The 20,235-nt window shown below is 35.9% G+C and overlaps 1 protein-coding gene across 2 annotated transcripts; it reads right to left on the minus strand.

Annotated features, from left to right (window-relative positions):
- Nucleotides 1-8,101: 8,101 nt before the first annotated feature.
- LOC126698267 (oxysterol-binding protein-related protein 1C-like) lies at nucleotides 8,102-19,654 on the minus strand. Of its 2 annotated transcripts, none has more exons than XM_050395377.1 (11): nucleotides 18,766-19,654; nucleotides 17,692-18,048; nucleotides 14,972-15,074; nucleotides 13,591-14,036; nucleotides 12,580-12,735; nucleotides 11,438-11,605; nucleotides 11,224-11,364; nucleotides 10,200-10,430; nucleotides 9,794-9,907; nucleotides 8,752-8,915; nucleotides 8,102-8,560 (listed from the first exon to the last, which is right to left on the minus strand). In XM_050395377.1, exons 1-11 carry the CDS (start codon nucleotides 19,258-19,260, stop codon nucleotides 8,512-8,514), a joined length of 2,424 nt encoding a protein of 807 aa, XP_050251334.1. In that variant the 5' UTR covers nucleotides 19,261-19,654; the 3' UTR covers nucleotides 8,102-8,511. The 2 variants fall into 2 exon arrangements, with proteins under 2 accessions (XP_050251334.1, XP_050251333.1); XM_050395376.1 differs by having other exon boundaries at nucleotides 13,591-14,039; nucleotides 18,766-19,653.
- Between the last annotated feature and the right edge of the window lie 581 nt (nucleotides 19,655-20,235).

Genomic DNA, 20,235 nt, shown 5'->3' on the forward strand with positions numbered 1-20,235 from the left:
GCCATTTGGGCATTTTATCAAACACTTAGTATGCACCTATATAACTAACATGTGGGCAATGCAAGAACATGAGTGAAACTTGCCTAAATACATGTTAAAATTGCCAAAATTAGCCAACACAAACACACACAGATCAAATGGGACATAGCCCAATCAAGAAATTGAAAGAATTATCACAAAATTGAAAGTTCCCAACCCTTTTTCAAAAAATACCCCAATTCAAGTAAAATCGAAAATTTTCTACATAAATTAAGGAAATAAAGAGAAGAGATTGTATAAACATACCTTAGAAATGATTTTGAAACGATTTGCACTTGAAATTTGTTGGGTTTTTTAGAGAAATTAAGTTTTTGGTTGTTTGAGGCTTGAGGGAGACGAAGTGAGGGAAAATAAGTAAGTTTGAAAAATTGTCTACATCAGCCCTTTAAAACTGAAAATGAGCATTTTTCGCGGGTTGGCTTCTCACGAAGTTACTCACAAAAAATGCCTCTGAAGCACAAAACTTTTCGCGGGAAGACTTTACTTGCGAAACAGTAGCAAGACAGTTGTGAAAGTTTCTGTCTGAATTTTGTGTTTTCATGTTTTGCCTTAACCCATTTTTGTGGGAAGAGTTTAGTCGCAAGCTTCTTGTGAAAATGCCTCTGAAGGAGTTTTTGATGAAAAACATGAAAAATGCAATTTAAACAAAAACTCAAAACACGAAAGCATAAAAACACTTTCAAAAACATGTAAAATACTCAAAAATCTTTTTGGGTTTGATCGACAAGCAATTGAGTATACACATCACATTTAAACATGTACAATCACACAAATGAAATAAGTATTTGTTGAACAAGAGTCTTGTGTGTTGTGTGTGAGCATCAAATGTGGAATAGTCCTTAGTCTAGAGTAAAGCTTTAATGATCAATTCAATCAAGTCATACACAACTGGTACTAAGTCAAGTGGTCTATCACAATTATAGAAATGAACATATATGACCTCCTACAAGAAAATGATTACACATCTTTGAAGCTTTTCATTTGGCTTCATTGCAATTCATAACATTTGATCTTATTTGAACAATACATCTCATTTTGAGATCGGTGCCTAAAATTTTTGATATTTCAATATTAAGAATAAGCCTTTGGCTTTTTGAGCACCATACATTTCAATACAAGTCACTTTTCCTTTTTCCTAGTCAAATACTAGTATGTGTGATGGCTTTTGCAGCTCATTTTCTCTTTTCAAGATTTGACATTTGTTGAGTTATACAACAAAAACATAAAAAGTGTGGGAAGATATATAGACACAAGTCTATGCATGTATCAAAACCATCAAGACTATTGACTAATCATTCATGACAACACATAGATTTCAAGATTTTTTCCACAAAAATAGATGTGCATACATAACAAGTTAAGCTCGTAAATGCACTACGCCATTAGTACGAAAGTACTAGACCAAACTCACATGTGATATATACACAACACAAGCGATCAAATTTTTTAGAGATTTTTCAATTTTTATGGGTTTTTGAATTTTTTCAACATACTCAAAAATAGAACATGTAAAGTAAGATCAACAAAAACAACAAGTACACAACAAACTTGAACAGAAACATGATCTAACTAAACAAGTGAGACCTATAAAGCAAGTATACAACAGTGAGCAGAGTAAGGTCACACAAGAAATAGAAGTCAAGGGATGATACCGACACCAATAGTCTTACGCAGAGACTCAAACCGTGGACCATCAAGAGGTTTGGTAAATATGTCTGTCTTCTGGTTGTCGATGTTTATAAACTCTAAGCCTACAATCTTCTCCTCCACCAGGTCTCGAATGAAGTGGTACCGTATCTCAATATGCTTCGATTTCAAGTGTTGAATTGGATTTTTTGACAAGTTTATGGTGCTCGTGTTATCACAAAACACACACATAGTGTCTTGAGTGATTCCATAATCATGTAAGAGCTTCTTCATCCATAATAGTTGTGCACAACAACTCCCTACTGCAATGTATTTAGCTTCAGCCGTTGATAGAGAAACCGAATTTTACTTTTTGCTCATCCACGACACCAAGTTATTTCCAAGGTAAAAACAACCACCTGAGGTGCTCTTCCTATCATCAACACATCCAGCCTATTTAGCATCCGAATATCCAACTAAGCACTCATTCAAGTCTCTTGAATACCAAATTCCATAGTCAGATGTGCCATTGATATAACAGATAATTCATTTGACTGCTATCAAGTGGGATTTTTTGGGTGCTGCCTGAAATTTGGCACATACCCCTACACTAAAGGTGATGTTTGGTCTACTCGCAGTAAGGTAGATAAGACTGCCGATCATGCTTCGACTACTTTCACACCGGCTGCATCAAGCCTTATTTTTACTGAGGAACTCATAGGAATGGAAGTATGTTTCTTGGAGTCTAGCCCGAATCTTTGGACAAGATTTTTGGCATATTTCTCTTGAGATATAAATATCCCATCTTTCCGTTGTTTCACTTGAAGCCCTAAGAAGTAGCTCAGCTCCCCCACCATGCTCATCTCAAACTCCTTTTTCATCTTTTTCAAAAATTCTTGAGCAAGGTGATCGATTATGGATCCAAAGACAATATCATCCACGTATACTTGAGTAACAAAGAGAGACTTCTTATCTCTTTTAACAAAAAGGGTTCGATCGGCTTGACCTCTCTTGAAACCATGATCCAAAAGGTATGTGGTGAGTCGATCATACCAAGCTCTTAGTGCTTGCTTTAGCCCATATAATGCATTCTTTAGTCTTAGCACATGGTCCGGAAAGTAAGGGTCTTGAAACCCCTTTGGTTGATCAACGAACACTTCTTCGTTCAAAAATCTAATCAAGAAGACACTCTTCACATCCATTTGGTATAACTTGAACTTCATGATACACGTTATGGAGAGAAGAATTCGGATTGACTCTAGTGTTGTCACTGGAGCAAATGATTCATCAAAGTCAAAGCCTTCAACTTGAGTATATCTTTGAGCCACCATTCTAGACTTGTTTCGGACAACTTCACCACCTTCATCGGTCTTGTTCTTGAAGATCCACTTGGTGCCAATTACATGTGTATCCTTGGGCCTTGGTACCAACTCCCATACATCATTTCTAACAAATTAGTGCAACTCTTGATGCATGGACTCTACCTAATTCTCATCTTTCAAAGCTTCTTCCACTTTCTTGGGTTCAAATTGAGCAAGATAACAGTTATATGTCACATGATTCACACTATAGCCCGATCCTTTTCTCAAACAAAGTCCCTCATCTAAATCACCAATGATTTTACTTATGGGATGATTAAGAGTTACTCTTGATGACGGTTTCTTGGAAGTTGAGGGTTCCCTATCACGAGAGATTAGAGGTTGAACTTCTGGAGGGGTGAGAGGGCTTAGAGATCCTTGAGTCAATCTAGTCTCCCTTCTTGATGTAGGAGGTGTAGACTCCTTTTTTGGTGATTCTCTCTCACCATCATCACCTTGAGACATGTTGTCATCACCCTCATTCTTCTTAAGGTTTGGTCCTTCGCCATCCTCATCAATATCCTTTTCTGAGATGGTGTTATCTATGACCACATTTATCAATTCCATCACCATCTTAGTGTGCTTATTGTACACTCTATATGCTTGATTGTTTGTGGAGTATCCTAGGAAGATTCCTTCATCACGCTTAGCATCAAATTTCTCAAGATTCTCCCTATCATTGAGAATGTAGCATTTGCTTCCAAATACTTAGAAGTATTTCACCTTTGGCTTCTTTTCCCTCCAAATTTCATATGATGCCTTCTTTGTTCCTGCTCAGAAGAAAATCCTATTCCCAATGTGACACGAAGTATTCACTGTTTCAGCCCAAAGCTTCTGTGGAAGGTTTTTGTTGAGAAGAATTACTCTCACCATCTCTTGGATCACTCGGTTCTTTCTTTCAACCACTCCATTCTGTTGTGGAGTCTTTGGGGCTAAGAATTCCTTTTTGATACTATGCTCATTGCAAAATGCACGGTATTTTGACTATGGGAACTCCCTTTTCATTTTGGAGCCTCTTGCATAGCCTTTCCATCTTGTCATATGCCTCCAACTTCTCTCTAAGAAATTCAACCCAAGAGTACCTTGAGAAATCGTCAACTACCACCATGATGTAATGTTTACCACCCATGCTTTCCGTTCTCGTTGGACCCATTAGACCTACATGAAGACTAAAGGACGAGAAGTAGCAACCTCATTTACTTTAGGATGGGTTGACTTTGTTTGTATTCCCAATTGATATGAACCGCAAACATTCTTCTCAATTTTTCCAAACTTTGGCAAACCAACCACTGCTTCAAGCTTTGAGACTTTTGCCACTTGTTTGTAATTTGCATGCCCAAATTGTTGATGCCATAACTCCAAGAGATTCACTTGAGCACTCTAACATGATATGCTTGGTTTGGGAATAACACCATAGCAATTGTCTGTGGTCTTAAGTCCCTTCAATACTTGAACCCCTTCTTCATTGAGGATTAGACAACCTTTTTTTGAAAATTGAATGAGGAAGTCTTCATCGCATATTTGAGTGATACTCAGGAAGTTCACTTTTAATCCTTTGATGTACAAGACATCAGTCAATAAGGGAATTCCCGGAATATCAATGGTTCCCTTTCCAATAACTTGTGAGTGACTACCATCTCCAAATGTCACATAGCCATCTTCCTTTTCCTTAAGAGTTTTGAATAGTGATTTATCTCCTGTCATATGCCTTGAACATCCACTGTCAAGATACCACAGACATGAATTAAACACTTTCAATGTGGTATGTACAAAAAGACAAGCATAAGATAGGCATTCTTGACCATTAAAGCAGGATTCATCTTCCTTTACTTCATTCATAGATGAGTGAAGCTTTCTTTTCAAACAATCAAGCTTATCACAATTTGTCTATTCCTTCTCTTATATTTAGCAATTAAGGAATTCGACTCACACAAGCTATTATGAATATCATGATTCCTATATTCTAAGGATTTCAACATGTGTACAAAAATTCTAGCATGTTTCTTTGATTTGAATAACTCTAAAAGCTCATTGCTAGGACAATCTCCAAAAATGCTCATAGAATCATTATCACAAACACATGAATTATGTTTCATGTTGGCGTTTGCCATAGCAAGCCAAGGGGTCTATGATCACACTTTGGTAATGAAACCAAAGCAAGTGTATCCGCTTTGATACCAATTGAAAACTCGAATTTGTGTGAAAACACAAGAGCTATTTAGACCCCAAATAAAAATTATGGCTCGGTTGATTTTACTCTAACTTAAACTAAGTGTGGAATAGAGTAAATGCAAGCGAATAAACAATATAACTACTCTAAGCCATATTCATCAAATCACAGCAGTTAAATAAAAGTTAAAAGAGTAGGGAAGAAGAATGCAAACACAAGATAACACGTTGATGTGTTATCAAAGAGGAAATTGAAGAACTCGGCAAAAAACCTCTCCGCCACCCTCCAAGCGGTAAATCGATCCACTAGAGAATAAGTTGGAGTACATGAATAACAAAAGACCCTCACAGCCTAGTCTACCCCATGTACTCGAGCCTTCCAAGCTCTTGCTACCAACTGGCATAATGAAGCCTTGTCTTTTTTAGCTCTTCGGATCACGTAATTCATCCTGATTGCATCCACCAAACAAATGGCTTCTTCCAATGCTTCCTAGTAGCACCTAAACCTCACTTTATACTCAGGATGGGTGTGGTAAGTGTTTGGGCTATCAACCTCTTAAGGATTTGAAAATGGAGAGGTAGGAGTTGAGGAAAACCACAATGGATTGTGTAGAGAATTGTGGGTATGACAATCTCTCACTCTCAAGGGTAATGGTTAGGGTTTTCTTTCTAGAAAACACTCCTTAACATATGTGGGTAATGTGGGTATATATAGTGTGGGTAGAGACTTAGTGTATCATATATGATAAATTGGCAAAACAAAATGTGCCACGGGTATCTTGTGGGAAGGCTTTACCCATGAGACACTCACGAAAACTAACTGTCACCAACTGTCATGACTCTTCGCATTCCAGTCATGTGCTAAGCACATGCTTCACTTCGCGGAAAGGCTTCTCGCGAGCTACCCGCGAAAAATTCTTTGGTCTTCAATTTGCCTTGAGTCTTCACACTCTCTCTCACACACAACCTTTACAATGAAATCCCATATAAAATACAAGGGACAACATATTGAACAAAATTATAATCAAATTTGGCATGGAATTAAAGCCAACACCCTGTAGGGTGGATGTTCCCTCTTTTCTTGAGTACATATTTTTTGACCAAAACCCTGTTTCTTGTGAAGATTGATTTAAAGGGATGTGTCTGCTTCAAATTAATTTTTTATGCATGTAGTTTCTTAGATTCTTAGTTGTCTAATGTAAATTCTCTGCTTTACGATGTGTACAAATGTGTGATGAGAGATACATGTATATATTGGAGGGGAGCGTTCTGAACGAGATACATCTCATTATAAATGTTTCTTTGATAATCTTTGTATTTTTGTTTAATCAGTTTAACTAACAAAAAATTTTCTCTTTTTTAAATTTAATTCTTTCTTTCCCTAACAAAAGCTCTGGTTGTTTCCAATTGATGGTGGATGTCCGTTATGTTAAGGCAGGTGGTTTAAGAGACACACAGTTATGAAGAGTTGTGGGTACCCGGTTTTTTCGATGAGGAATTGAAAGGGAAACTCTCTGGGTGACTTTTGTATCTCCATGCCATTCGAATGGGAAAAACTTTGTGATAAACGAAAGCCGTGGCAGTTGCTTTAAGAACAAATAGATGTATATGGCTTAACGTGGTTATGGACTTATGGGGGATTTTGTGTTTGTTTCATTTGTTAAAACTTATAGTCAAGGTCTATGGCCCGGCTAGGTTAAGGATTGACTTATAGTCAAGGTTTCGGTTCCTGTAGTACTAAAATATGTTTCTTATCTTTGTAATGGAATAGGCCTAGTTTACTCATGGGCTAAAAAATTAGAGCTGTAAATTGATAATGGCCACATAACATCGGGGCCTAAGGTCTGGTCATGATGCCAAACCACCTCCAAATGGATCCACACAGCATAAGTCCCCATTATCCACAACATGCATGACATCACGACACTCAAAGATCAACAGACCCAAAAAAAAAAATGTTTTGTTGTTTTTAACCATTTGGTGATGTGGACAAGGGCTCTGAAAATATTTTATTCGGGAATTCATTTACTTTTGTTGTCGAGTTTTTGGAAAGTGAAAAGTAGGAATTCCTACATGTGGCTTATGCATTCATTTCAAACTGATCTAATATCTTAAATTTGATTTTGGTATTGGATACTGGCATATCATTTTTAACCATTGGACCAGCTATTAAAACAGAAAGAGCTAATAAGAACTGTGTTCGCGGTGTGATGCAGTGTGGTTTTAGGTCATTTTTAACACCGCACTTTGCGGTGTGGTTTAACTAAAACTATAACTGCACCGCACCTTGTTTTTGCGGTCACATATGCGGTGTGGTGCGGTTTAGAGTTTAACCAAAACCAAAACCGCACCTCCTTTCTACAGTCACATGTGCGATACTAGGTATAAAATGCAGTTTGATATCGATATATTTTTCAAATTTTGGATTTTTCCTACTCAATCAAAAATTAATTTTTCCCCTTTTTTTGGGCCAAGTTTTTAATTATTGAGCTAATTTTTCTTTTTTGGGTTGGCTTTTCTAGTCAACACTTGCTAGGGTTATTGAACTTTTTTTTTTTTTTTTTTTTTTTGAAAACTAGGGTTATTAAACTATTAATAATATATTTAATATTAAAAACAAAAATATTAATATATAGAAAGGGTGCGGTGCAGTACAATTTGTGCGGTTTTCTTATTATAAAACTGCAAACCGTACTGCACCATGTGGTGTGGTGCAATGCTGTACACTATTACTTAAGGTATGGTTATGCCATTTTGCGGGCAGTTTTGGTGCGGTTTTTGCAGTTTATACGGTTTGGTAAACACCTGAATAACAATGGCTTTTTAGTATTGCTGTGGAGGGATTTATGTTTTCCCTTTTTAGCCAAATTTTGGAGGGAATCGTTGGAGCGTTCGAAGCAGGGTCACCATCACAATTTTTCCTCTACATTACTTTGAAATCAAAAGCATACGAACCAAATAACACTTGAAACATCGCCATGAAAAAAAAACCTAAAGAATTCCTAAGCATTCTTCTTACAAGGTTCGGTGTTTCAAGTTACGTCACAAAAGCTCCAAACGCATGAAGTGAAAACATTACAGGGACTGGAGTTTGAGTAGAATGAATAATACCATTTCCAAGATAAAAAAATTTCCCCATATTGTACTGGTTGTCAAAAGGAACATCAACACAGTTAGGATGCTACACCACACATGATAGGTGCTGCGCCATTCTAGATTACTTCCACAAATTCAATCTCCAACTGGAGTCCTGGAAATGCTGCCTATGAATTGTATCAACAGTTATATGAATTCTCATTCTAAGTCATGATTTGCCAAATCAACCCAACTGTTGTGATATTCCTCTTACACCAAGATCACGCCAATTTCTTCAGTACACAACGGAAGGAAGGACACAGATGGGAAAAAAATTTCTATTATTGCCTTTAACCATATTTCATCTAATTTACTTTACATGCATGTCATGGGACACCTCAACTGCTGCTAAGGCAGTAATATGCCACCCATCCGAAAAATGAGAAAGAATAGAGAAACAAAGAGAACAACAATTTGAACTTACTCAGATAACTGATCAGATGGGATTTGGCCAAAGATATCAGGACACGATACCCATTTTCCCTGTTCTCTGGCTTCCCAATACCCACCACTATAGCGGTATGTATCACTTCCTTTATCTTTCACAAACCACCGTGGTTTCCAACCCTGCTCTTGCATCTTTCGAGCCTGAATCACAATTGATACAATGTCCCTTCAATTACAATCAAGGCCAAAAGACTTAATTCTAAAGCATTTAAGATAATGAACATGAGATACTAATCTAAAAGCCTAGGGTGTAACAGACTTGGTCATTGCCTAGGTGCCTGAGCAGTGGCCAAGTTTGTCACATATACATGCAATACAAAGCTTTGCATTAATCAAAAATTTTATAGAAACTTCATGTGTAAAGGAAACATTAAAATAAATATATGTGTGTGCGCGTGCGTGTAGGCAAGTCTGAACTTACAAACTTTGTGCAATTGCATTGTCCATTAGAGCTAATAGGCAAAATATAATACTATTTTGAGTGTATTAAGTTATTTCGATTGATATTTTATGAATTTTTAAAAATTTAATATACTATTTGAAAAATGTGCGGTTTCAATCAGGCACACGCTTGAATTTTGGGCTTAAGGCTTCAAGAAGCTTGTGCACTTAAATACGTTTGATACTTTTACCAACACTGTTCACATGATGGATTCCAACAAACTATCTTTTATCAGCTTCCAAATTCTCTGCACTTTGCAACTGATGAGTACATTCTTCAATTTGTCACTGCATGAAAATGGTTTTGAGTATCTAAAAGTCTCCGTGATGAGCAAAACCTTTTTTTGTCAATTTAGCCAACTGAATGAGAATGTTACTGGGTGACCAATAAATATCTGACTTGTCTGTAAGGCCTTTTTTCAGGCCTGAGAACCTTAAAGAATGAATTGTCTTGTGCTATTGTGAGATTTTATGGTTTCCTGACTAATACCAAGGCTCAGTTGCTATTATTAAATTAGATAATTTGACAAATACTACTATCTACAAGTGGAGTTAATAAAATGAGACATTAAGTTTACCTGCCGTTGTCGCTGCTCTAGCCGCAACTTCTCTGAATTTGCCATTTCATACTCTCCATTCTCCAAATACCTTTGGTCAGGTCTTAGCCTTGAATCTGTTGGTGGCAATTTTTCCTGAATATGCATGTCATGTACACTTAAGATAGTTAAAAATATCGCAACAAATTACAAAAAAAGTTGGAGGGTATCTTGAAAGCACACTGAAATTATACCATTTACATTTAACAATTTTAGGATTCCAGGGAATCAATTATAAGCTTTTCTAGGAATCTCTTTAGCATGTGCACCCCCAAAAGAAAAAAAGCAATGGAAACTAAATCGATTGACTTTCCTTTTTCCATACCACCAATTAAATGAAGAAGATTTACATTAAATTGGAAACTTCAGGAAATAATGAAAAAAATACCTTCAGTCCAGAAGTGAGTTCATTCAATGTGATGCCAAAGCGAGTTAAGTTATATCTAGTGGGAAATTGGGGAGGTCTGCTTCGCTTCCAGATCAGATGCGCATCTGACAAAGACTCAAATCCTTTTCCCTTACCAGAAGAGTCTCCATTCACATAATACATGCTTTCATCCCATTTTCCATGAAGAGTTGCCTCTGTTTTTCCATTCCTATCTTGAACTATACCATGTACCTGAAAGAACAATCATTTTTTGTATTAGCCAATAATGCTACTGACAACAGTTCTAGTGGTACAAACACCACGACCACAGCAATGAACTTGAAATTAAATCATCCAATAAAATCCTAAAATTCCATGAAATAGTGAGTTGGAATCCAATTGATCATACACAATGGTCATCTACATCCTAAAGAAAGACCATGAGGAATGGCCACAAATCGTTAGTTATTTCCCAGCAGGGAGAAAAATACCACGAATAGTTATTATTTCTCCATGTCTTCATACTCTCTGCTGTATCTTCAAACAACATACCCCTGGATAACAATCCTCATTTTTCCAACTTAAACATTGTACAACATATAGCAACATAAACCAGCAAAGGAAAAGGAGTGTATAAAACACAAGTACCAGAGTAGATACAATGCATACAGGGTACATTCTCCACCTTAGTCGACCTGATTGCTCAAAGCAAGAAGCAACAATATTAACATTTATTTATAATTTAGAGGACTAAGCCTTTGGCCATGGCGCATGCTAGCTACTTTGCTTCAAAGAAACTTCCACCAAGGATGTAATAAATACAGAAGATACTTGGAATAAGATGTACTAGATTGTTAATAGTGAATCCCATTGCATCCTGTAAGGAGTGTGACTTGACTTCAAATGACCAGATATTTATTAAGACTTGACTTAGCAAAGGACTATTTTGCAACAATCGCAAAGGAATAAAGAGATATTGTACATTCTTTTGTAAGAGACCTACAAGTTTATATCACCCATGAAAATCTGAGACTAAAGAGTGCACCTGATGAGGATTTCGGTCAATGATAGACTGTTCCTTGAATTTGAGCTTGCATGAATACTCACGATTTCCCTGTATACGCATTGTACCATAATGATCACAATACAGCTTTCCCAATATGAGATTGTATATTGATGTTGTGACCTGGCAGAAGAAAGCCCATTTCAAACAGGAACCCAGGATAGAATAAATATCACTTGAACAGTTGGAGAAATACCTTACTCCATTGAAAAACTTCCCCATCATCAAATTCCAATGTCAAAACACCAACGGGATCAAGCTGAATCGATCGACCCCAAAATTTGCTCTTTAGATTGCTATCTGCCCAGAATTTCCATCCTGTACCCTCACAGTGACATGCTACAATCATAGGGTGATGACTAACCTGACACCAAAAGTGAAAGCAACTTAGCAATTTTCATTCCCAATAGCAATTATACACATTTAAAAGGTTTGACTGCATAAAGGTCATTTGTTACAGAATATTGTCCATGAAATGCAGTGACTCATATATCAGTGTCATTTTCTCTCACCCATCTAGTATAATTACGGTAAGGCCAATTTCTCCACCATAAAGGGCCATCATTTAAGTTCTTATTTCAGACTTTTGCCCCATTTGTTCCAGTTTTGTCGTAATTGTGCTGAGTTCTCTCTCTCTTTTTTCAATTCTCTTTTTTTCCTTTTCCTGAAATGAGGTTCATCATTTTTGTTTTGCATCCTCTTTTCTATTTACATCATATTAGAGTTAGACCATATAGATTCATAGAATTCATGTTAGGGTAAGGTTGTTCAACAGCTTTGAATTGTATCAGTAATCATTTTAATTAAATTTTATTATACAGTAAATTAACCTTTTCTTCTTTTACGAACACATTTTGGCCCCCCACCCCAACCAAAAAAAAAAAAAAAAAAAGAACCAAAATAATTTTAAAAATTTGTAAAACCAATATACTGGATTGACAACAGTTGTCAGTAAATTTAAAAATACATGGGAAAATCCAAATTTTGCTATATTATTTATTAACTCTGAAAAATCTCTATGATTGTGTTTAGGTGACACCATAATTTAGAAAGAATACTTGGGTTGAAGAGAAGGGATCACCAAATCGAACCATCCCACTTTAAGCTAGGGTTTGGATTAGATTTACCATCTTAACTCTTACCCAATGTTTGGAAGGAGGGAGAGAAGAGGGGAGTAGAGGGGAGGTGGCTCCTCTCCCTCCATCCCCCTCCATCACAATCAGACCCTCAAGGTACTGAAAGCAATCATTATTGTTTAAAGTACAGGAATGAATAAATTACAAAATGGAGAGACCATATCAATAATGTATTTGAAGTGTCAGGAGTGAAAAATTATACCTTTTCTGAGAAAAAGCGGAGGCCTTTATCTGGATAATCAGCCTCATAGGTTTCCCCTAATAAAGGATTAAACGGTTTGCACATTCTTCCTTCAGTTGAAGAATATCCAGACACAGCAAAAGCAGCCACATTAAGAATCCTCATGAGGCTATTACCCTGCAAAATATCAAGGAGTAAACTACTAGTAAAAGAATGGGAATAGCTGACCAATTAATTAATGCATCAATCTCTAATTACAGTTTGAAAGTCTTTTTCATACGTATCAAAATTAAACAAAACCACCTAGGAACACACTGACAGCATTGTCTAAACAATTTTTAGAGTTCCACCAAATAATTCTCAACTTGATTTAACACCAAATATATCATTGTACCAAGACAGATGGAGAGAGCACCACAGAAGGCAACAAAATAAATAAATAAATAAAAATTAATTAGATACCCAAAATATGGGACTAAACCCATTAGCAATAAAATTAAACAAAATAGCCTTCTATGCTCTACAAATTCAAACAAACAAAGACTGTTCACAAATTTATCACATCCTCCTAAGCATTTTTAAAATACAGCTTAAGTGGCCACCAGGTGTCCCAAAATTCAAAATGAGTGGTATTATTAAATCTTTTCCAGAGACTACTAGCAAGAGATGCCACTAGTATTAGGTGTCTTACATACAATTTGACCATGCAAAATTAAAGTGTATTATGGAGAATTAAGTCAAATCACCACAATCACCAAAATAATAAATTCCAGAATATAACCACTTCAAGAAACACACTGGTAGACTCCAAAAGTTGAAAGAGAGAAACTCATTTCAAATTATATGTTGCAACAGACTAAACAGATGTACATTTAGTGTATAAAAATGTGAAAACCTAAATCATGATTTGTGAGAGTACCTTAAAAAGCATGAGAGCAAGTGATGGAGTAATATGAAGACATATATAGCAAAAGAAACTTAAAGAAAAAAAAAATCAAAAGAAACCCATCAAAATCTTGCTCATATACTTACCCTTTTTCCCCACTCATATGCTCGATCAATGAGATAAGAATATTCCAAATCTTCAAAACATTTTTGCAGAGAAGAGAGAGGCTCATTAAAGTAAACAGGAAGACATATTTTTGTGAGATCCTTTCCAATGTTATCTTTAATCATTGACCAAAGGCTAACACCCTTCTCTTTTTCAACAGGGTCAGGCAATTTCTTACGACGCTTAACATGAGTATAGTTAGTTCCAACAGCTCTCATGGAAGGGTCAATATCATCATCAGATTCAACCACATAAAGACCGTCATCATCTGAAGAGAAAGACGATAGCCGAAAATCTGATCCATTACTTTTGAAAGAGCTGGACGACAGAAAGTCACGAGTGTCAAAAAATGTATTGTCTTCATCATCTGTTTCTTCCTCCGCAGCATCTACTCTTTCATTATCATCTTCAGATTCACTAACACTTGCTTCTAAAAATAAGGAAATTGAGTAAATTACTATATCATAGCATAGAAGACAAAACTAGAAAACATAATAAGAAAAAAAATTGCAAAACAATGGGTACTTCTAACCATTTTCAAGAATATAACAACAGAACTAGCGAAGAACAATATTTGTCATGACATAAAAATTCAAGGAAGAATAGAGGACAAAATATCTAATTTGTTGAGAATAACATACAGAACTTAGTACAGCAGATAAACAATCGCAAATCTAGAAAATTAATAAAAATATCTTAGGCAACCCCAGCCCCCAAAAAAATATAATAAAATAAAAAAGTGTTAAAAGTAAAGAATCTAATGCACAAATATAAAGTGTGTAAAGTAACTAAAGTTTTAGGTATCCAACCACCACAAGCAAGGGCATGTTAGGATAGGCAAGATAGTTTATGAGCCATACTTGTCCCAACACAAGATTGGCAATCATTTGGTTATGAGTTGAACATGGCAACCACATCAGATGCCATAAGTTTACTGTAAAATCTTTTTCCCATTAGAAGACTAGATGCCATAAGTTTTACTGTCAAATCTTGTTCCCATTGGAGGACTACAAAAATCCAAGTAAAAAATCATGGACTGTCCAAAAAAAGGAAGGTTTTGTAATGACGTTCAGCACATATTAGCTAATACTGAAAAAGGCAGGCAATCTCATGTCTTCTGACCTTCAATAACATAGCATTACAACATTGTGACACAGTTCATTACTTTTTAAAATAACCCAGAAATGCCTCATCCATTTCTGATCAAAGGAGAGGATAATTAGACCAAACTCTAAATGTTAATTCCACACATCAACCAAAAGGCACCAATATTTAATTGTACAATTACCAGATGGTCCAGGTCATAATAGCTTACAAAGCTAAAAAACTTGCTAATCAACAGATTATTGCATCTAAACATACCACTGAATTTGTCTTGTCTTAATCTAGAAGAGCAACCCCCTTGATCTTGGAACTGTCTTTGGCTCTCATCAACCACCGTATTCTCCAGATCAACCTTCTCTGTCTACATAATACAATATAACACAGTTTCTTAGCAGGAAAAAAACATTAAAAATTTAAACCTTGTATGAGAAGGGAAATATTCATTCTGTTAAGAACAATCAGATCCAGTAAAGACATTCAAACGGACATAAAATATGCTCCTTCAAATAAAATTTCAAAAAATCATAACTAATTTAGAGCATTTAATACTAGGAGACTACAGTCTATGAAACAATTTCTAGATAGACAGGATATTTGAACCTTTTAGTGGAAAGTAATTGTCAACATGCCACTAACCAAAATTCTGATTGTAACTCAAAGCATCAAGTAGAGCATCCTAGTATAAAATCCTCAACTTCACCCTTAGCTTAAAGCATAAACTGTAAATGCTAGAATATCCTCTATCCTTGATCTGCCACATTAAATTCAAGTACTTCTAGCCCAGCTACATTTGAAATAAACAAGACTGTGAGAACAACCAAAGTTAAACAAACTCCCATGGAGATGCTGGTAAATACACTCTCCATGAAGGAAGGTTTTGCATATCACACCCAAATTTTAATATATATATATATATATATATATATCAGACGTATATCTAACTAACTATTTCTGCACTAGAGACAGTCTCATAACAAAATGGAATGCCCTCCAATGGTGTCCTCTGTAGTCTTAAGATTTCCCTTAATTATCACTCACTACAATGCACAGTTATTGCATCTGAACAGAAAAATATGTTGCATTACAGTTTCATTCTTTCCCCCAGAATGCAATAAAGTCAGTAATTCTCTTTTCAATTAACAAATGTAAAAATTTAAAAAAATTAGCAAGATAGAAATTAGCAAAATAAGGAGTGATATTGCCGGATGCACTAGCACTGCAAAGATAAGCTTAAGGACTTGCAGTGAAAATTCTCTCTGTTAAAATACTTCCATTACAGAAAAATGGCAAATAATAGGAAGATCTATCTTAATGTGAGAGTATTTGATTGACAGGCACTAAATAGGATTGGCAAAAAAGGAGTGGTATTGTTGGATGCACAAGCTGATTTTAAAATAGGAAGGTAAAAATTTACAGAGACTTCATGAAATCCCTCTAGTTTTTGTTTTTTTTTTTTTTTTTTTGATAGGTAAGAAAAATCTGTATTAAAAAGAAGCTACTCCATCAAAGAGATGAAGTAAATGAAGGAAAAACCAAATGTAAAAAATCCCTCTAGTTTCAAATAATTCCATAACAGCAAAAAGGCAATTATCAGCAAGTCAAAGCTTAATGTGAGACAGGTAGGAGACTGACAAGCACTACAACACATTACTTAACCTATTATGCACCACGTGATATCATATGGTGAATATTGAGAGCTTATGTTTAGAGAATATCTGTTTTGGAATAAAACAACATACTACGGGAATTTTTTTTTTGGATAAATAAACAACATATTATGGGAATTAACATACAGAGAAGGCAAGCATGGAAAAGTAACAACTCAAATATATAATGATCTCAAAAATCCCCAAACCAATCAAATAGTCTACTTTTGGGAATTATAAATCAGCAGAGTGACTCACAAAACTTATTCTTTGAAGAGAAAACTAAAAACACCCACACATAGGTCAAGTATCTCGATTCTCACCCCCAAAAAGCCACAAAATCACAACTGCTCCCCTCACCAAAATCAAAGACGCCAGTGCCAAAATTGTTGGTGCTACTTTGCCACAACAACCAGCATGTACCAGTCACCACAGCCACAAAATCTATCACAACAACCAGCAACTACAGCTGTTGCTACCAAAGCAAGTACACTTCCATTAAATTCTATTATTTCCCTCAAAACACCAAGACACTAAAAGACTACTTTACTATTGACAGTTTCTATCCATATGCTTAAATGCACCGACTGGATCTAAAAATAAAAACATGCTACATAAAGGCATCCATACGAAAGTCTCTATTAGCTATATTTTGCTTCCTATTTCAGAAAAAAAGGAAAAATAAAAAAATAAAATTATTTCCAAGAAAACATATGAACACTTTATTCAGGGCATCAATGAGGAATGACTGTACTGTTAACCTGTTTCAACAGCATCTCAGCAGTCTAGAATAAAAGAACACTACCCTGTTAGAAGTACCTCAAGAGAAAATTGGCAATCTACAACTCACCACATGAACCTCTCCCCAAAAAAAAAAAGGAAGTCATATACATCCACTGAGTATGCTATAGTATAACAAAGGAACTAAACACAAAGGCCTCAACTCAGTAAGAATAACATTTCCACAATGAAATGGAGTTTGCTATGTAATCCAACAATCAAATGACCCCACAATAAAAAAGGTATGCGTATTGGCTAACATCAAATTGTAATATATCAATTTAATAATTAAAAGAATCATTAATAATAATTATCCTTGAGTCAAAATAGTTACACAAGTGTTCAAACAACCAGCCCCATCTGCTACTCTATACAAAAGAATTAATTACAAAAGAACAAAGCAATGATAAACTCCCAGCCTCCAAGCAACTTATTTGAGAGGCTTAGGGCACAGATTTCTATGCATTAGTGGTAGAACTAGTAGGGAAAAAAAAATGAAGAAGAATTCTGAATTCGACTGGCATGAAGTTTTCAATATTTCATTACATGTACCTCTAACAGCCGCAGGGTGTCGGTGAGGAGCCACTGCTTCTGCTTGAGCAGCACAAGTTGGGTCTGCAGTGCCGAAAACTCGCTCCTCATAATCTGCTCACTGTCTTGGATGGCTGCCTCGCTGACACCCTCTTCCAAAAGCCGTTGTCTCAGCTTCTCAGTCGACACAGTGACATTGTTGATGGGAGCCATTAGCTCGCTGTTGGACATCCGCGGGAACATGTCCTTCACAGCTTGCAATGCCTCCATCCATGTAATTCGATCTTCACGCGTCTCAGCCCTCAGGTGGAGCCTCTTTGTGCCAGTGAAAATCGAGAATCTTTTGTCATCTGATTTGCTCTCACGAATTGAGGAAACCTGAAATTTACCAAATTGGAAAATTTAAAAACAAAATTTTAAAAATAAATAAATAAATAAAAACATGAGGAAAAAAAAAAAAAAAAACCTCTTTACACAAATACAAAGACTGGATTAAATTTGTAGTTGAAAAAAAAAAAAAAGACTGGATTAAATTTAATATTATATTAATTGGGGCTTAAATATTCGAAACCATTAGGAATTAGATCAATCACATTAAATCTTATTTCTTAAAATTAAAATAAACAACAACCTTGAGACTATCACAAAGGAAAAATTATAAGAGAAGATAATTGGACAAATTTAAATAAGAAAGTAAAAAAATAATAAAAAATTTAATATAGACTACGATTTATAAAAGGAAAAGAAGAAATTTCTCACAATCAGTATTGACCACTAAATGGATAAAATTCATATATATATGGAAACAGAAACTGAATCAGAATATTGAAACCGAAGAATTCCTAAAATATACACAATCACATTGAAGCTATCACAAAGGAAGAATTGTAAGAGAATCAAATCAAACAAACTTAAATTAGCAAGTAAAAAAAAAATGAAAGAAATTCATACAGAAACTGAATAAGAATTATTGAAACCGAAAAATTCCTAAAATATACATATATTTTAGCCAGCAAATTCAAAAAAAAAAAAAAAAAAAATGAAAACAAAATAGCAACCAAAAAAATAGTAACAGTGCGGTTGAGAAAAAAGGACCTTGAGATGAATTTCACCGAAAGGCTTGCGAGGAAGATTTTGTTGAGGCAGCGAGGCTCCATTTCTGTGCCTGGAAATTCTTCGCAAGGACTCTTCGCCGATGACTTTGGATCCTTTCTCTGTTTCTTGGTTAACGACGATCTTATCGGGTCCATGAATCTTGTAGTAAGACAAAACGCCGTCCTGCAAAACAAACCACCGCGGCCTCCATCCTTTACCGTAATTCACCCACTTGTACAGTATTCCGGAGATCCCGTTCCCTACTATGTCGTTTATCTTCATTTCCACCGGCTCACGCGCCTGACTCAGCCGTCCCCCACACTCGCCGTTGAAGTTGTTGTTGTTGTTGTTGTTGTTGTTATTGTTGTTGTTATTGTGATCGGATCTGGCTGCCGCGAGATGCGCCATGTGGTGGACTTCCAAATAAGGCGGCGGTGGTGAGGGTTTCGTCGTCGAGTGGTCCGACACGGTGGACACGCAACAGAATGGATGCATATGAGAATATCAATAACAATCACAATTATATAAATATATATATATATATAAATATATATATATATATATATTAAAATGACAGACCGTTGAGATCGTGGCGGAGAAGAAACGGTTTCACGGTAGCGGTTATTTTCATTGATAAGAAAGGAAGGATTATTTTGATTCGGTTTTTAAAAGAAAGAGAGAGAAATGTTTTTGAATTGTGAAGAGGAGTGATCGGAGAGAGAAAGAATAAGAAGGTGGTGACTGGAGAAGGAGGGGTCCGGTGAGATGAGTTGGCAGACTTTATCAGAAAATTGTGAATTTAAATATTAAAGAAAAACAGAGTGCAGCGGTCAAGAGTCAAGACGCAAATATTGATTTGAAGGGAGTAGTGGTGGTATGATATGGCAGGCATCGAGGTATATATATGAGGCGGTTGGTTTTGAAAGAGTTATGATTGCGTGGTTTTGTGAGTTCTGTGATTTTTTATTTTTTATTTTTGTCGTGCGTGTCTGTCTTTTCTCTCTTGGTTTTGTTTGGGTGCGGTGAGGGTGCAGGGAGAGAGAGTGTGGAAATCGCCGCCGTGTGAGTGTGAGAGTGACAGGTGGACGGGTGTTTTCGAGGACACGCGGAGAATTTGGAGGAGTGGTGAATGAGTGGCCCCCCCTCCATCTCTCTCTTGCACAAGAAACAATAAGAAAGGACTTGGTCCAAAGATTAAAAAAAAAAGGACCAAAAAGAGGGACTCAAACTCAAAGGTGAGAGATATGGCCCAGTAGCACTCGCCACTCAAGCTCAACTTTGACATGTACAGCCTTATCAGACCGATTTGGTCCTTTGCTTCTGGAAAAGAATCAAAAGATTTCATCCTCTTGCTCTAGTCCTTTTTGCTTTTTAAAGAATCAGCTCTGAAGGTTTATTCAAATCCACTAATTTTATACCAAAGCTAAATTAGAAGACTATTCCAAGTTTCCAACTTTAGTTAAGCATTAA

Source organism: Quercus robur, chromosome 9 (genome assembly GCF_932294415.1).
Source record: "Quercus robur chromosome 9, dhQueRobu3.1, whole genome shotgun sequence".
Classification (NCBI taxonomy): Eukaryota; Viridiplantae; Streptophyta; class Magnoliopsida; order Fagales; family Fagaceae; genus Quercus; species Quercus robur.